General features: G+C 62.9%; 1 protein-coding gene across 1 annotated transcript in view; it reads left to right on the top strand.

Annotated features, from left to right (window-relative positions):
• Positions 1–16,919, top strand: part of LRP5 (LDL receptor related protein 5) — a 133,216-nt gene that overhangs the window by 56,954 nt on the left and 59,343 nt on the right. Inside the window, exons 5-7 of the mRNA XM_054171777.1 lie at positions 12–143; positions 9,605–10,001; positions 13,239–13,410. Of these exons, the coding sequence (XP_054027752.1) occupies positions 12–143; positions 9,605–10,001; positions 13,239–13,410 (701 nt within the window). The remainder of the gene's footprint in view (positions 1–11; positions 144–9,604; positions 10,002–13,238; positions 13,411–16,919) is intronic.

Raw genomic sequence — 16,919 nt, 5'->3', positions numbered from 1 at the left:
GTTTCTTGAAGTTCACACTCCCTGTGAGGAGGACAACGGTGGCTGCTCACACCTCTGCCTGCTGTCCCCACGAGAGCCCTTCTACAGCTGTGCCTGTCCCACTGGTGTGCAGCTGGAGGATGATGGCAGGACATGCAAAGCAGGTAGGAGCTTCCTTTTCTGCTCTGGCAGTGCTCACCTGGGCTGGGGGTGCCAGTGAAAGGCTGGAGCATGCTGCAGGGGTTGAGGAGAGCAGCCCGGCACACTGCAGCGGCACTCAGGAGGAAGGTGGCAGAGATTCTGCAGCCAGAGGTTCTGGCAGGCTGCCCCAGAGGGGGTTTGCTGGAGCTGAAGTCAACTCTGGCTTTAGGAGCCTGGGAGCTGGGACTGTCCCTGCTGTGCTTTGGTTGCCAGCTCCTGCAGGAGTGGAGCAGTGTGTGTAGGCCGCTGCAGGACAATCTTGTTAAAAGTGAGCTGGGACCATGGGCAGGCTTCTGCCCCCTCCCATTCCATGCCCAGCAGAGGTCACTGATCACAGGAGCACAGAACTGTTTTGCTTGGAACAGCCCTTTGGGATCCTCCAGTCCAACCATTCCCTGATTCTGCCAAGGCTGCTGCTCAGCCATGGCCCTCAGCACCACAGCTCTGCCTCTTCAACACCTTCAGCAATGGGCATTCAGCCACCTCCCTGGGCAGCCTGTGCCAGTGACTGAGAGAGGAGTGTGGGCAGCAGGGCAGGAGAGGGGATTCTGCCCCTTGGCTCTGCAGCATTTGAGCACTGAACCTCTGGGCATTAAGGCCCAGCTTTAGTAGCTCCTCCTGCTGCAGCTGAGAGGGTCTAAGATCTTGCAGCTGCAGAAAAGGACTTCTCTTACCTGCTTCCAGCTCTGTTTGCAGCTCTGTAAAGCTGCCCTTTCAGGCTCTTGAAAACTCCCTGCTGAGTGCTCAGAACAGCTTTCAGACATGGGCCTGACCTGGTGTGCCTAGCAGAGGGAGCAGGGGCAGTCTGCTCTGGGCCTTCTGGCTGGCACTGTGCTCCCACCTTGCCCTTGTCAGGCCAGGGAGGGCAAAAAGGTGGGAAGAGGAAATCTGGCTTGGCATAAGAATGTGTCCCCTTGCTTCCCTTCTGTGCTGTCTTCCTTTCCCAAGCTCCATGCTGCTGTTGTCTCTTCTGCCTTATGCCAGCACCCACGGGCTTCCCTTTCTCCTCCTGCCCAGGTGCCAGTGCTGCCCAGGTGCCAGTGCTGCCCAGGTGCCAGTGCTGCCCATCTCTCTGTCTTGAGCCCTTTGGGCAGAAGCACAAAGTCAGCTGAGTGTGGCAGCACAGAATGATAGAATCATTGAGGTTGGAAGACAGCCCTGGGGTCATCAGGTCCCACCACTGACCCTGCTCTAAAAGATTCCCCCCAGACCATATCCCCAAGCACCACATCTACATCACCTTTAAACACCCCCAGGGATGGGGACTCCAGCACTGCCCTGGGCAGCCTCGGACAAGGTCTCAGATCCCTTCCAGGGCAGAAAGATTTCCTCATCTCCAGCCTGAGCCTCCCCTGGGGCAGCTTGCAACCATCTCCTCTGCTCCTGGCCCTTGGCACCAAGGAGCAGAGGCTGCCCCCTCCTCACCCCAACCTCCCTGCAGGGAGCTGCAGAGAGCAAGGAGGTCTCCCTCAGCCTCCTCTGCTCCAGCCTCAACCCCCCCAGCTCCCTCAGCCCTCCTCTAGCCCAGGGGCTCCAGGCCCTTCTCCAGCCTGGCTGCCCTGCTCTGCACAGGCTCCAGCCCCTCAGTGGCCTTCCTGCAGGGAGGGCTCAGACAACAATCAGAAGCCTTGCTGGGGGGAGCAGGGAACACAATCTCCTCCAGCATCACAACTGCAGCAACCAAAGAGTCCTCTTTGTAAACCACAGAGCAGCAAAGCAGCAGAAGCTTTGTGTCTGCAGTGTTCCCATTGACAGAGTTTGAAACTCAAGTGCAAGCTGTTGTTTGATCTTTCCCTTCTTCTCTGCCTCTGCTCTTTATTCAGCAGCAGCTTTCTGCAGACCTTCCCCAGAACTTTTCAGTGGGTCTAACATCATTAAATATCCTGGGCCCCTCAGTTCCAGAAGGACCTCAGGGAACTGCCTGAGGGAGTCCATCCCAGAGGCACAGAGCTGCTGCAGGCAGTGGAACCTCTCCTGTGAGGCCAGGCTGAGGCAGCTGGGGCTGGGAGCTGGGAGCAGAGCAGCCTGAGGGCTGCCCTCAGTGCTGGGGATCAAGATGTGCAGGGCTGGAGCCAGGCTCTGCTCAGGGCTGGCCAAGCACAGCACAAGGGGCACTGGGGGCAAGCTGGAGCAGAGGAGCTGCCAGGGGAACAGGAGGGAAACCTTTGTCCCTGGGAGGCTGCCAGAGCCTGGAGCAGGCTGCCCAGAGAGGTTGTGGAGTCTGCTCTGGAGCCTTTCCAACCCCCCCTGGATGTGTTCTGGGTGCCCTGCCCTGGGTGCCCTGCTCTGGGTGAGCTCCAGAGCTCCCTTCCAGCCCCTGCTGCTGTGTGGTTATCCCCCGTGGGCAGCAGTGGATTCCCCTACACTATTCTGCAGACTCAGCTTGCCAGGGGGCTGTGCCAGCTGATTCCTACTCCACTATCACCTAGCAAGGTTGGGCCTGGTGATCCTTTGGGTTTCCTCCAAGCTGTCCCTTTGTGAGTCTGTGCAGTTCCTGGGGGCTGCTCTGGTCAGGGTGCAGAGCAGGAGCTGCAGTTAACAGACCCCAAGAGAACCTCTCCGGGGAGCTTTCCTCCTGCCCTGGAGACTCCATCCTGCCTTCCACTCGGGAAATCCTCTGGCTGAGAGCTTCCCTGTGCTGGGCCCCGGGGAGCTCTCCTCCCACCCCCTGCACCAGGCATGCTCCATCCCCAGGCCGGAGCAGACCTTGCTGTGAGCCTCTCGGTTTGTGCTGATGACAAATTCCTGCTGCAGTGCTGCAGGAGGCAGCTGAGCTGTCTGCAAGGGTGGCTGCAAGCAGAGGCACCGCAGCCTCGGCTCAGCAGCCTGCCAAGAGCCTTTGTCACCCTTCCCTCGGCCCACTTCACATTGACAGGTGACAAGACATCTCTAGCACAGGAACAAATGCTCCAATCTATTCACCCAGCCCAAACAAATGCTCCTGCCCAGGCTGCCTCAGCTAATCCCCGCGGCAGCCCCCCGCCAGGCCCTTCCCATTTGTCTGCCTGCTAATTAAGGTGGAACAATGCTCCATTGTCAGGCTCTTCCCCAGCTCTCAGCCTCTCCATGTGCATGCAGCTGCAGGCAGGGGCTCAGCCTACTGCCAGGCCACTCTCTTTGTGGGAGGGACATGAGACAAGTGCTAAAAGGGGAAGCTTTCAGCTCCTCCCCAGGAACAAAGCACTCAGCACTTCCTGACGAGTGCCAGAAGCACTTTGGCTGCAGGCAACATCTTTGCAAAGTGTTTGAGCACAGTTCGCTCAGCACCAGAGTCTGTCCAGCTCTGGGGCCCCCTGCACAAGGACCTGGAGCTGCTGGAGAGGCTCCAGAGGAGGCCACCAAGAGGAGCAGAGGCTGCAGAACCTCCCCTGTGGGGCCAGGCTGGGAGAGCTGGGGCTGTGCAGCCTGCAGAAGAGAAGGCTCCAGGGAGACCTCAGAGCAGCCTTGCAGTGCCTGAAGGGCTCCAGGAGAGCTGGGGAGGGACTCTGGCCAAGGGCTGGGAGTGCCAGGCTGAGGGACAATGGCTTTGAGCTGGGAGAGAGGAGACTGAGAGTGGAGAGGAGGAAGAAATGGTTGAGAGTGAGGCTGGGGAGACTCTGGCACAGGCTGCCCAGGGAGGCTGTGGCTGTCTCCTGCCTGGAGGTGTTCAGGACCAGGCTGGATGAGGCCCTGAGCAGCCTGTGCTGGTGGCAGGGGTCCCTGCCCATGGCAGGGGCTTGGAGCTGGCTGAGCTCTGAGCTTCCTTCCAAACCAACCCATTCCATGGCTTCTACTTGCAGCTGTTTCCCACTCCTCATGAGAGTCTCTCACACACTCCAGTTCCTTTGCTTTGCTCTCCTGCTTGCCACAAGCACTTCCCATCCCCCAGGCCCCCTCTGGGGCTGACAGCTGAGCACTGCTTTGGAGTGCAGGCCTCACTGATGATGTTCCACAGCAGATCCACTTCTGAGCTAACACAATGTAAACAGCATGGAAAAAAGTTATCAACAACTGGAAATCAGGGTCTGCAGAGCCAGGGAGCCGCTCCCCCTCCCTGGGGCTGCACTGGGGCAGTGACAGAGAGCTGGCCACCCACTGCTTGAAGGGCAGCAGCTCAGCAAGTGACCGCTGGGGCTGGGGAACCTGCCCTGTGCACGCAGGGAGCCCGTGCTGAAGGCAGAACAACATGCACACCTCAACCTTGTGAGGGCAGGCCCAGGCTGGGGGTGCCTGCAGCACAGAGCCCAAGCCCAGCCAGGGGCCCCAGAGGCTCTCAGCTGTGGGTGGGACACCAGTGGGGGCTGGAGCCCCAGGCTCTCCTGTCTTGCCTCAAGAAAAGGCTGCAGCAGGTCAAGGCAGGTTCCCAGCCCTAGTCAGACCACATCTGGACTGCTGTGCAGTCTGGGCTCCCCAGGTCAAGAGGGACAGGGATCTGCTTGAGAGAGTTCAGTGGAGGCTTCCAAGGGTGCTGAAGGGCCTGAAGCATCTGTGTGAGGAGAGGCTGAGGGGCACCTCATCAGTGCCTGGCTGCCAGGCTCTCCTCAGCCATACCCAGGGACAGGATGGAAGGCAGTGGGTGGAAACAAGCACAGGAGGCTCTGGCTGAGCAGGAGGAGAAACTTCTCTGGTGTGAGGGCACTGAAGCCCTGGAGCAGGCTGCCCAGAGAGGTGGTGGAGTCTCCTCTGCTGATCTTCAAAACCCAGCTGGATGTGTTCCTGGGTGACCCTGCTCTGGCAGGGGCTGGGCTGTGATCTCTGTGACAGGGCAGTGTGTCACCTCTCCCTTGTACACACACAGAGCCCTCAGCCCTTGTGCATCAGAGCTCTTATCAGCACTCTCCCCCTCAGCAGGACAGCAGCCCCAGAGGGGCTCTCAGCAGGTACCTGCTGGCTGCAGGGAGGGAGCTCTGGCTGCAGGCACTGGGGCAATGCCAGTTACACAAATCCTTGCCTCAGAGGACCACAGCAATCTCTGAGATGCAAAGGTTCATAGGATGGTTTGAGTTGGAAGGGAGCTCAGAGCTCAGCCAGCTCCAGCCCCTGCCATGGGCAGGGACCCCTGCCACCAGCACAGGCTGCTCAGGGCCTCATCCAGCCTGGTCCTGAACACCTCCAGGCAGGTGGCAGCCACAGCCTCCCTGGGCAGCCTGTGCCAGAGTCTCCCCAGCCTCACTCTCAACCATTTCTTCCTCCTCTCCACTCTCAGTCTCTTCTCTCCCAGCTCAAAGCCATTGCTCCTCAGCCTCTCAGGTCCTATGAGAGACTCCACCTCAGCCTAAGAAAGGAGTATCATGGGACTGACAATTCCTTGCTAAGCCAAGGAAGCAGGATACACCTCTGGGAGAGGGGCAATGGGGGGAAACCCCCCAGCCCCCCTGGACAACATCTCCCTGTGGTGTCCACACACCAGGCACAGGGCCAAGAGATCTCTATGAAGTCAAAGCATCTTGCAACCACAAGGTGATGCTTTCCCCAGTAGCATTTTGATCCCACATGGGCAAGGGGTGAGACAGGCAGCAGGCAGGGCTCTAGGGAAGCAGGCAAAGCAGCTTTGCTTTGTTTCTTTTTCTCCTGACAAACACATGAGCCAGGGGTGCTCCTTCCAGTCAAGGCTGGGATGCAATCAGAGTCTGCCTACTGATGTGCAAGATTTCTCTGCCAGCACCTTTCAAGTGCCAGGAGACTCCTTGCAGCTATTTCAGGTTCTTCACACAGTGCAGCAGCAGCTTTCTCAAGTACTTGAAAGAGCTGATTTACAGCAATTAGCCCCAGTACCAACCCCCTCCCTGACCCTTCCCTTCCACAAAGAGGCTGCTGCCTCTAATTAGCAGCTGATCAGCTTCACCAGAGAATCACAGGAGTGGCTGGGTTGGAAAAGCCCTCCAAGATCATCCAGTCCAACCATCAACCCAAGGGCAGCACAGCCACCAAACCACACAATCAGCCTGTCAGGGCCTGCAGGCTCTCTTCATTAGCCAGAGAGAGGTTCAGGACAGGACTGGCAGCCAGCAGCTGCTTGAACTGCAGGAGAAGAAATAGCTTGCAATGGAAGTGATGGCAGCCTGGCTTGGGTCAGAAGCAGGGTGGGCAGCAGGGCCAGGAGGGGATCATCCCCCTGTGCTCAGCACTGGGGAGGCCACAGCTGCAGGGCTGTGCTCAGCTCTGGGCCCTCCCTGCAGGAAGGCCACTGAGGGGCTGGAGCCTGTGCAGAGCAGGGCAGCCAGGCTGGAGAAGGGCCTGGAGCCCCTGGGCTAGAGGAGGGCTGAGGGAGCTGGGGGGGTTGAGGCTGGAGCAGAGGAGGCTGAGGGAGACCTCCTTGCTCTCTGCAGCTCCCTGCAGGGAGGTTGGGGTGAGGAGGGGGCAGCCTCTGCTCCTTGGTGCCAAGGGCCAGGAGCAGAGGAGATGGTTGCAAGCTGCCCCAGGGGAGGCTCAGGCTGGAGATGAGGAAATCTTTCTGCCCTGGAAGGGATCTGAGACCTTGTCCGAGGCTGCCCAGGGCAGTGCTGGAGTCCCCATCCCTGGGGGTGTCCCAGCAGCTGTGGGCCTGGTGCTCAGGGCCATGGTCTGGTGCTGAGCCTGCAGGGCTGGGTGGGGGCTGGGCTGGGGGAGCTGGGAGGCCTCTGCCAGCCAGAAGGATTCAGGGATTCTATCTGTGCTGTGCCCATGCTGTAGCAGTTAGCAGTTCTGCTGCAGTCCTTCCTCCTGTGGTCACAGAAGTGACTGCGGTGAGAGAGGGTTCTGAAGATGAATTTAACTAAGAGAACCCCTCAGCACCTCAGCCCTGGTAGGGAGCTGGCTGTGATCCAGCAGGCAGGCTCAGGGCAGCTGGGGTCACACTGGGCAGGTCCCAGCAGAGCCTTGCTGGAGCCTGGAGGAGATCACTGGCAGTGTTAACAATGTGGGCTGCAGGTAAACCCCAGGAGCCAGCCCTGCATGGCTGGCCAGGGAGGAGCCAGGGGCAGCTCCTCACCTCTCAGTGCTGTGCTCACAGCCTGCTGCCAGCTCTCCTTTCCTCACCAGAAATTTGTTCATTGACCCACATCTGCTTCTAACCAGCTCTGTGCTGTAACAAACCCCAGGATGCTGGCACAGATTACCCAGGGGAGGGCTCTCTTGCCAGCTTCCAAGGGGCTGGGGGAGGTAGTGAGGTGCACCTGAACGTTTCCTCTGTTCACCTGCTTGTAATGTCCAGGGCTGGAGGTGTGTGTTTGGTAAGAGTCCTGTGGTGTAAAGAAGGACACTGAGGGCTGGAGCAGGGCCAGGGAAGGGCAATGGAGCTGGGGAAGGGTCTGGAGAGCAGGGCTGGGGAGCAGCAGCTGAGGGAGCTGGGGGGGTTCAGCCTGGAGCAGAGGAGGCTGAGGGAGACCTCATTGCTCTCTGCAGCTCCCTGAGAGGAGGCTGCAAGGAGCTGGGCTTGGGCTCTGCTCCCCAGGCTCAGGGGACAGAAGGAGAGGAACTGGCCTGGAGTTGTGCCAGGGGAGGCTTGGGTTGGAGAGGAGGGAAAATGTCTTTGGTGGCAGAGTGGTCAGGGCCTGGCAGAGGCTGCCCAGGGGGGTGGTGGAGTCCCCATGGCTGGAGGGGTTCCTGTGGCCATGGCCCCTGGGGCCAGGGCTTGGTGGCCAGGGTTTGGTGGCCAGGGTTTGGTGGCCAGGGTGGGGCTGGTTGGACTCAGTGGCCTCAGAGGTCTCTTCCAACAATTCTGTGTTTCAGAGATCCTCCTTTTGTGCTTGGTTGGTTCTCTCTACACTGTCTTGATTGGGAAGTGTTTTCTAATCCCCAGATGCCAGCTCAGCCCCAGGCCTGCTCCTCCTGGGGGATCCTGGCTGTGCAGGGTGAGAGCAGCACAGACCTGGGGCTGCTTTCCTGCTTTTCAAAGCAGCAGCTGGGGAAGTGCCCTGTGCTGGATGCATCCTGCAGCTGTCGGCGTGCAGGGGCTGCCCGCAGCACCTGGCCCCTGTGTGCCCTGCCTGCCCTGTGTCTTTCCCAGATGCTGTGTAGGAATAGGAAAACCACTGGGGAGAGGCCAGAGGAGGCCACAGAGATGCTGCCAGGGCTGCAGCAGCTCTGCTGGGAGCACAGGCTGAGGGAGCTGGGGCTGTGCAGCCTGCAGAGGAGAAGGCTCCAGGGGCACCTCAGAGCTGCTGCCAGGAGCTGAAGGCATCCTGCAGGAAGCTGCAGAGAGACTTTGGCTGAGGGGGTCTGGAGACAGGACAAGGGGCAATGGTTTGGAGCTGAGGCAGAGCAGGGTTAGAGTGGAGCTGGGGAAGAAGTTCTGCAGTGTGAGGCTGGGGAGACTCTGGCACAGGCTGCCCAGGGAGGCTGTGGCTGCCTCCTGCCTGGGGGTGTTCAGGGCCAGGCTGAATGAGGCCCAGGGCAGCCTGTGCTGGTGGGAGGGGTCCCTGCCAGGGCAGGGGCTTGGAGCTGGCTGAGCTCTGAGGTCCCTTCCAGCCCAAACCCTGCTGTGTTCCATCTTAGCTCAGGAGGGCAGCAGGAAGGTGCTGCCCTTGTGCAGAGGGTGCCAGCAGCTCAGCTCGCCAGGGGGAGGTGCTCAGCAGTGAGCCCTGCCTGGGGGCAGGTCGCTGTGCTGCGGCTGGCAGGGCAGGGCAGGGCAGGGCAGAGCCCCCGGCAGGGCAGAGCCCCCAGCAGGGCAGGGTGGGCAGGGCAGAGCCCCAGGCAGGGCAGGGCAGGGCAGGGCAGAGCCCCAGGCAGGGCAGGGCAGGGTGGGCAGGGCAGGGCCCCAGGCAGGGCAGGGCAGGGCAGGGCAGAGCCCCAGGCAGGGCAGGGCAGGGCAGCGCCCCCGGCAGGGCAGGGCAGGGCAGGGCACAGCCCCCAGCAGGGCAGGGCAGGGCGGGCAGGGCAGGGCAGGGCAGCGCCCCCGGCAGGGCAGGGCAGGGCAGAGCCCCAGGCAGGGCAGGGCAGGGCAGCGCCCCCGGCAGGGCAGGGCAGGGCAGCGCCCCCGGCAGGGCAGGGCAGGGCGGGCAGGGCAGGGCAGGGCAGTGCCCCCGGCAGGGCAGGGCAGGGCAGTGCCCCCGGCAGGGCAGGGCAGGGCGGGCAGGGCAGGGCAGGGCAGCGCCCCCGGCAGGGCAGGGCAGGGCAGCGCCCCCGGCAGGGCAGGGCAGGGCAGGCAGGGCAGGGCAGGGCAGTGCCCCCGGCAGGGCAGGGCAGGGCGGGCAGGGCAGGGCAGGGCAGCGCCCCCGGCAGGGCAGGGCAGGGCAGTGCCCCCGGCAGGGCAGGGCAGGGCGGGCAGGGCAGGGCAGGGCAGTGCCCCCGGCAGGGCAGGGCAGGGCAGCGCCCCCGGCAGGGCAGGGCAGGGCAGCGCCCCCGGCAGGGCAGGGCAGGGCGGGCAGGGCAGGGCAGGGCAGCGCCCCCGGCAGGGCAGGGCAGGGCAGCGCCCCCGGCAGGGCAGCGGCAGCAGCGGGCGGCACACGCAGGGCTCTCTCCCCAGGGGCGCAGGAGGTGCTGCTGCTCGCCCGGAGGACGGACCTGCGGCGGATCTCCCTGGACACGCCGGACTTCACCGACATCATCCTGCAGATCGACAACATCCGGCACGCCATCGCCATCGACTACGACCCGGCCGAGGGCTTCCTCTACTGGACGGACGACGACGTGCGCGCCATCCGCCGGGCGCGGCTGGACGGCTCGGGCGCCCAGACCCTGCTCACCGCCGAGATCAACCACCCCGACGGCATCGCCGTGGACTGGGTGGCCAGGAACCTGTACTGGACCGACACCGGCACCGACCGCATCGAGGTGACGCGGCTGAACGGCAGCGCCCGCAGGGTGCTGGTCTCCGACAGCCTGGACGAGCCCAGAGCCATCGTCCTCAACCCCCTGCTGGGGTGAGTGTGCCCGGCCCAGCCTGGCAGCTGCTGGTGCCTGAGGGGGAAAGGCCTCTGAGATCATCCAGGCCGGCAGCAGCCCAGCCCCACCGTGGCCACCAAACCCTGGGCCCTGGTGCCACGGACACACCCCTGGGCATGGGGACTGCACCACCCCCCTGGGCAGCCTCTGCCAGGCCCTGACCACTCTGCCACCAAAGACCTTTCTCCTCCTCTCCAACCCAAGCCTCCCCTGGCACAATTCCAGGCCAGTTCCTCTCCTTCTGTCCCCTGAGCCTGGGGAGCAGAGCCCAAGCCCAGCTCCCTGCAGCCTCCTCTCAGGGAGCTGCAGAGAGCAATGAGGTCTCCCTCAGCCTCCTCTGCTCCAGGCTGAACCCCCCCAGCTCCCTCAGCTGCTCCTCCCCAGCCCTGCTCTCCAAACCCTTCCCCAGCTCCATTGCCCTTCCCTGGCCCTGCTCCAGCCCTCAGTGACCTTCTGGGAGTGAGGAGCCCAGAGCTGAGCCCAGCCCTCAAGCTGTGCCCTCCCCAGTGCCCATTGCTGCTCCAGGCCAGGCTGCTGCTGCCCTTCTTGCCCCCTGGGCACTGCTGGCTCATCTTCAGCTTCTGGCACCCAGCACCCCCAGGGCCTTTCCTGCTGGGCAGTTTGCAGCCACCCTGCCTCCAGCCTGCAGCCTGCCTGGGGTGGTTGTGGCCCAAGGGCAGGACCCAGCCCTTGGCCCTGCTGAACCTCACAGAGCTGACTGCAGCCTGGCCAGGGCCCTCTGCAGGGCCTCCAACCCTCCAGCAGCTCAGCACTGACCCCCAGCTCAGTGTCAGCTGCACAGAGCTGAGGCTGCCTCGAGCCCCTCCCCCAGCTTGTGACAGACACTGCAGAGCACTGCCCCAGCACTGAGCCCTGGGCAGCACCACCTGCAGTCTCTTCCCTTCCCCACCACTCTCTGTGCCCACCCAGCCAAGCCCCTACCCCAGCCAGGCCTCCCCCCAGCCAGGCCAAGGGCAGCCAGGCTCTGCAGGAGGGTGCTGTGGGATGGCCAAGGCTTTACTGCAGTGCAGAGCAGCCCCAGCCCCAGCCTGTCCCTCACCCCCTCACAGCCCCCTTGCTGTGGCTCAGGCTGGTGGGGCAGGACCTGCCCCTTGTGCCCCCTGGGCCTGCTGCCCTGCACATGCTGCATGGTGACCCTGCAGGGGAGCTGCTCCAGGACCTTCCCCAGCACCAGGGCCATGCTCACAGCTCTGGAGTCCCCCTGCCCTCCTTCCAGCCCTTCCTCTCCATGGGGGGCAGTCTGCCATCTCCTCTCACCTGGACCTCCCCACTCAGCCAGGGCTGCTGGGAAATGCTGGGAAGGGGCTGGTGAGCACCTCCAGCAGCAGCCTCAGCACCCTTGGGTGTTTGCCCTCCAGCCCCAGAGCCCTGTGTGTGCCTGAGTGCTGCTGCAGGTCACAACCATCTCCTCTGGGACTGGGGGGCTCCTGCTGCCCACCCTCCAGCCCAGGGGGCTGGGTACCCAGTGAGCAACTGCCTGGCTGCTGAAGGCTGAGGCAGAGAAGGTGCAGAGGCCCTCAGTCTCGTCCTCACCCTTGGCCACTCTGTTCCCCCTGCCCCCAGGAGAGGCCAGAGGGTCTCCTCAGCCCTCCTGCTGTTGCCAGTGGCTTTGCAGCAGCATTTCCTGTTCTGCTGGACAGCTGAACCCAGATTCATGTCCAGCTGAGCCTTGGCCCTTCTCCTTTTCTCCCTGCACAGCCTCACAACAGCCTCATTGTCCTCCTGAGTGTCCTGCCCCTTCTCCCAATGTCCCCAGACTCCTACTGTGCCCCAGCAGCACCCAAACCTCTCTGCTCAGCCGGGCCCCTTCCCCCTGGCTCAGCTTGGGCTCATGGACACAGCCTGTTCCTGCACCCTTAGGGCCTCCCTCTGAGCAGTGTGCAGCCTTCCTGCACTCCTTGCTCCTCAGGGCTGCCTCCCAAGGGACTCCTGTCTCTGAAGCAGGCCCAGGTCTGCCTGCTGGCAGTCCCGGCTGCAGCTCTGCTGGACACCCTCCTTACTTCCCCAGGAAGTGAACACTGCCATCTCCTGGCTGCTGTGCCCAGGGTGGCCTCCCACCTACGCCCCCAGCAGTCCCTCTCTGTTCAGGAGCAGCAGGTGCAGCAGGCACTGTCCCTCACCAGCTGTGTCAGCAAGGTCTCCTCCACACACCCCAGGAACCTGCTGTGCTGCTCACTGGGTGCTGTTCCCCTCAGAGGTCAGGGGAGCTGAAGTCCTGCACCAGACAGCAGTTAGCCATCACCAGACTCCTCCTGGCTGCCTCATGATCCTGCTTGGGTGGTCTGGAACAGAGTCCCACCAGGACAGCTGCCTCATTAGCCTTCCCCTGACCTCGTACCCACAGGCACTCAACCCTGCTGCCACCATCATCAAGCTCAGGACAGACACTGCAGGCAGGGCACTGCCTGGCCCTTGCCTGGCCCTTGCTTCATCCCCTGAATTCTGTGTGCACAGCAGATGACAGCTCAGGAGAATGTCCTGCACTGAACCTGTGCTTTGTGTGTGCACCCTGGAGGTGTTCAGGGCCAGGCTGGATGAGGCCCTGAGCAGCCTGTGCTGGTGGGAGGTGTCCCTGCCCATGGCAGGGGCCTGGAGCTGGCTGAGCTCTGAGCTCCCTTCCAACCCAACCCATTCTGCAAACTGCTGAATTGTCTTCTCTCTGCACCTTCAGTGTTACCCTCCCTGTGACAGCTTTGGGCCCCTGCATCTTTGCAGTTGTTTGAATGGCTTCCAGGACCTGAAGGGGCTACAGGAAGGCTGCAGAGAGACTGTGCCCAAAGGCCTGCAGGGCCAGGCCCAGGGGCAATGGCTTCAAAGCAGAGCAGAGCAGATGGAGATTGGATGTGAGGAACAAGTTCTGCCCCAGGAGGCTGCTGGAACCCTGCAGCAGGCTGCCCAGGGAGGTGGCTGAGGCTCCATCCCTGGAGCTGTTCCAGGGGAGGCTGGAGAGGGCTCTGGGCAGCCTGCTGCAGGGGAGGATGTCCCTGCTGGGAGCAGGGCTGGGGCTGGCTGAGCTCTGGAGCTCCCTTCCAGCCCAGAGCACTCTGTGGCTGTGGTTCTATGAGTCTGTGTAGTGCTCAAGCTTTCTGTTGCCATCACTGCTGCCAGTTCAGGCTGGCTTGGTGGTGCAGCTCGGGCAGAGGAGGGAAGCTCTTGGCCAAGCTGCTGACACTCTGTTTTGCCTTCTTTCACAGCTACATGTACTGGACAGACTGGGGTGAGAGCCCAAAGATAGAGTGTGCCTACCTGGATGGCTCAGAGAGGAGGGTTCTGGTCAACACCTCCCTGGGCTGGCCCAATGGCCTGGCCCTGGATCTGGAGAAGCAGAAGCTCTACTGGGGGGATGCCAAGACAGATAAAATCGAGGTGAGTGAGAGCCATGTGTGGGGCATCCTTGGGAGGCCAGGGCTGCTCCCAGGGGGGCTGTGTCTTGGCTTAACCACCTGGGGAGGACTCAGGGCCTTCATTCACCTGAGCTTTACAGGATGTTGGAGAAGGAGGGAGAAATGGGCACTGGTTCAGAGAGCCTGGGCAGGCAGTGCTGAGTTTGGTGTGTCTGCACTGCCACAAGTGACATTTCAGAGCTTGAAGTCTGAGGTTTTATCTCGGGCTTAGGCAGCAGATGCCCCCCCTGCCAGCACAACCTCTTCCAAAGGAGCTTTGGCTTGTGTGTGATACTGTGAGCTGGCATCTACAGTGGCCTCATGCATGCAGGGTGGCCCTAGAGAGGCAGATTTCAGCACGTCACTGGTGATGTGGTGCCCAACTGTGAGGGCAAGAAGGGAGTTTCCATGTGCTGCGTGCTGTGACAGCACTACAGGAGGGGACACCCAGGTCACAGAGTTGTGAAAAGCTGGGTGACAACCTCCAGCTGTCAGAGTGTCTGACAGGGGCCAGAGGAGGCCACCAAGAGGAGCAGAGGCTGCAGAGCCTCCCCTGTGGGGCCAGGCTGGGAGAGCTGGGGCTGTGCAGCCTGGAGAGGAGAAGGCTCCAGGGAGACCTCAGAGCAGCCTTGCAGTGCCTGAAGGGCTCCAGGAGAGCTGGGGAGGGACTCTGGCCAAGGGCTGGGAGTGCCAGGCTGAGGGACAATGGCTTGGAGCTGGGAGAGAGGAGACTGAGAGTGGAGAGGAGGAAGAAATGGTTGAGAGTGAGGCTGGGGAGAGCCTGGCACAGGCTGCCCAGGGAGGCTGTGGCTGCCTCCTGCCTGGAGGTGTTCAGGACCAGGCTGGATGAGGCCCTGAGCAGCCTGTGCTGGTGGCAGGGGTCCCTGCCCATGGCAGGGGGCTGGGGCAGGGTGATCTTTCAGGCCCCTTCCAGCCCAACCATGCTGTAGCTCTATGCCAGGACCAAGCTGCTGTATCTCAGCCTTCTCCACAAGAACTATGAATTTACCTTGCACCAGTTCCAGCCTGCAGAGACCACCACAGCCAGTGGTGCTTCTGCCCCCCGTCTGTGCCCTGCCCCCCGTCTGTGCCCTGCCCCCCTTCTGTGCCCTGCTCCCCGTCTGTGCCCTGCCCCCCATCTGTGCCCTGCTCCCCATCACTGCCCTGCTCCCCGTCTGTGCCCTGCTCCCCGTCTGTGCCCTGCTCTCCATCTGTGCCCTGCCCCCCGTCTGTGCCCTGCTCTCCATCTGTGCCCTGCTCTCCATCTGTGCCCTGCTCCCCGTCTGTGCCCTGCTCCCCATCTGTGCCCTGCCCCCCGTTGCTGCCCTGCTCCCCATCTGTGCCCTGTTCCCCATCACTGCCCTGCCCCCCGTCTGTGCCCTGCCCCCCGTTGCTGCCCTGCTCCCCATCTGTGCCCTGTTCCCCATCACTGCCCTGCCCCCCGTCTGTGCCCAGCCCCCCGTCTGTGCCCTGCCCCCTGTCTGTGCCCTGCTCCCCGTCTGTGCCCTGCCCCCCGTCTGTGCCCTGCCCCCCGTCGCCGCCCTGCCCCCCGTCTGTGCCCTGCTCCCCATCTGTGCCCTGCTCCCCGTCTGTGCCCTGCTCCCCATCTGTGCCCTGCCCCCCGTCTGTGCCCTGCTCCCCATCTGTGCCCTGCTCCCCATCACTGCCCTGCCCCCCGTCTGTGCCCTGCCCCCCGTCGCCGCCCTGCCCCCCGTCTGTGCCCTGCTCCCCATCTGTGCCCTGCTCCCCGTCTGTGCCCTGCTCCCCATCTGTGCCCTGCTCCCCGTCTGTGCCCTGCCCCCCGTCTGTGCCCTGCCCCCCGTCTGTGCCCTGCTCCCCATCTGTGCCCTGCTCCCCATCACTGCCCTGCTCCCCGTCTGTGCCCTGCCCCCCGTCGCCGCCCTGCCCCCCGTCTGTGCCCTGCTCCCCATCTGTGCCCAGCCCCCCGTCTGTGCCCTGCTCCCCATCTGTGCCCTGCTCCCCATCACTGCCCTGCCCCCCGTCTGTGCCCTGCCCCCCGTCGCCGCCCTGCCCCCCGTCTGTGCCCTGCTCCCCATCTGTGCCCTGCTCCCCGTCTGTGCCCAGCCCCCCGTCTGTGCCCTGCCCCCCGTCTGTGCCCTGCTCCCCATCTGTGCCCAGCCCCCCGTCTGTGCCCTGCCCCCCGTCTGTGCCCTGCTCCCCGTCTGTGCCCTGCCCCCCGTCTGTGCCCTGCCCCCCATCTGTGCCCTGCCCCCCATCACTGCCCTGCCCCCCATCACTGCCCTGCCCCCCATCTGTGCCCTGCCCCCCGTCTGTGCCAAAGGGAGGAGGGAAGGTCGGGGCAAGGTGTCCTGGCCTCGGGCACCTGTGCTGGGGAGAGTGTGAGAATCCCAGGAGCCCTTCTGGTCCGTTGCTGTAGGCCAGCATGCGGCTGGAGCGTGTTGGGCTGTAGAGGGGCACATGGCTTCGGTGTCCCCTGGGGACACCTCCCATCTCCTCAGGGTGGTGCCAGCCAGAGGGACCTGGACAGTGCTGGAGGCCTGGAGCAGGCTGCCCAGAGAGGTTGTGGAGTCTCCTTCTCTGGAGCCTTTCCAGCTCCCCCTGGATGTGTTCTGGGTGCCCTGCTCTGGCAGGGGGTTGGACTGAGTCATCTCCAGAGGACCCTTCCAACCCCTCCCATTCTCTGACTGTGTTACCTGAAGGTTTTGCCCTCAGGAGCAGGGGCAGCAGGACTGTTTGCTAGCCCCAGAATGTAACTTCAGTGTTTGGATGTAGCACCTGGGAGAGGTGCTGCCCTCCTTGCCCTTCAGCCTGCAGGCCAGGCAGCCTGGCAGATGCCACCCCCAGCTGGGGCCAGGGCTGTGCAGTGCCAGGCCGTGCAGCCAGCAGTGCTGTTTGGGTTGGCAGCTGTGCTTGGACCCTCAGAGAAGCCAAAGCAAGGACTGCTTCTGCCCTCAGTTTCCCTTTTGCTCCCCCTCCTGCCTCTCTGTGGCTCTCTCCTGTTTGCAGAAGTAGAGAGCAGAGGGAGGTTCCCTGGCCCCTGCAGCCAGAAGGGGCTTGGGCTGTGATCTGAGACATCTGCAGGTGCTTCCATTCCTGCCTCTTGTGCAGCCCCAGTTAATGGTTAGCAGAGAGTGAAATCTTCATCTCCCTGGGGGTTCCACATCTGCTCAGGTGAAAACAGATGGCAGTGCTCTCAGTGAGCCTTCTGCCCTCCTTTCTGTGCTGCCACAGCCTCCTTCTGAGGCACCACTGACACTTACCTGAATAGGCTCCTTGGGAACAGGCTCAGGGAGCTGAGCAGTGGTCCTGAGATCCATAAGATCCTGGGCTCCTTGGTTCAGGAAGGACCTCAGGGAACTGCTTGAGGGAGTCCAGCCCAGAGGCACAGAGCCAAGGCAGGCAGTGGAACCTCTGCTGTGAGGCCAGGCTGAGAGCCCTGGGGCTGGCCAGTCAGGAGAAGAGAAGGCTGAGAGGAGACCTTATCAGTGCCTTTAAATATCTGAGGGGCAG

Source organism: Dryobates pubescens, chromosome 22 (genome assembly GCF_014839835.1).
Source record: "Dryobates pubescens isolate bDryPub1 chromosome 22, bDryPub1.pri, whole genome shotgun sequence".
Taxonomy (NCBI): domain Eukaryota; kingdom Metazoa; phylum Chordata; class Aves; order Piciformes; family Picidae; genus Dryobates; species Dryobates pubescens.
The sequence above is the reverse complement of the archived record's forward strand: the minus strand, read 5'-3'. Positions and strand labels throughout refer to the sequence as shown.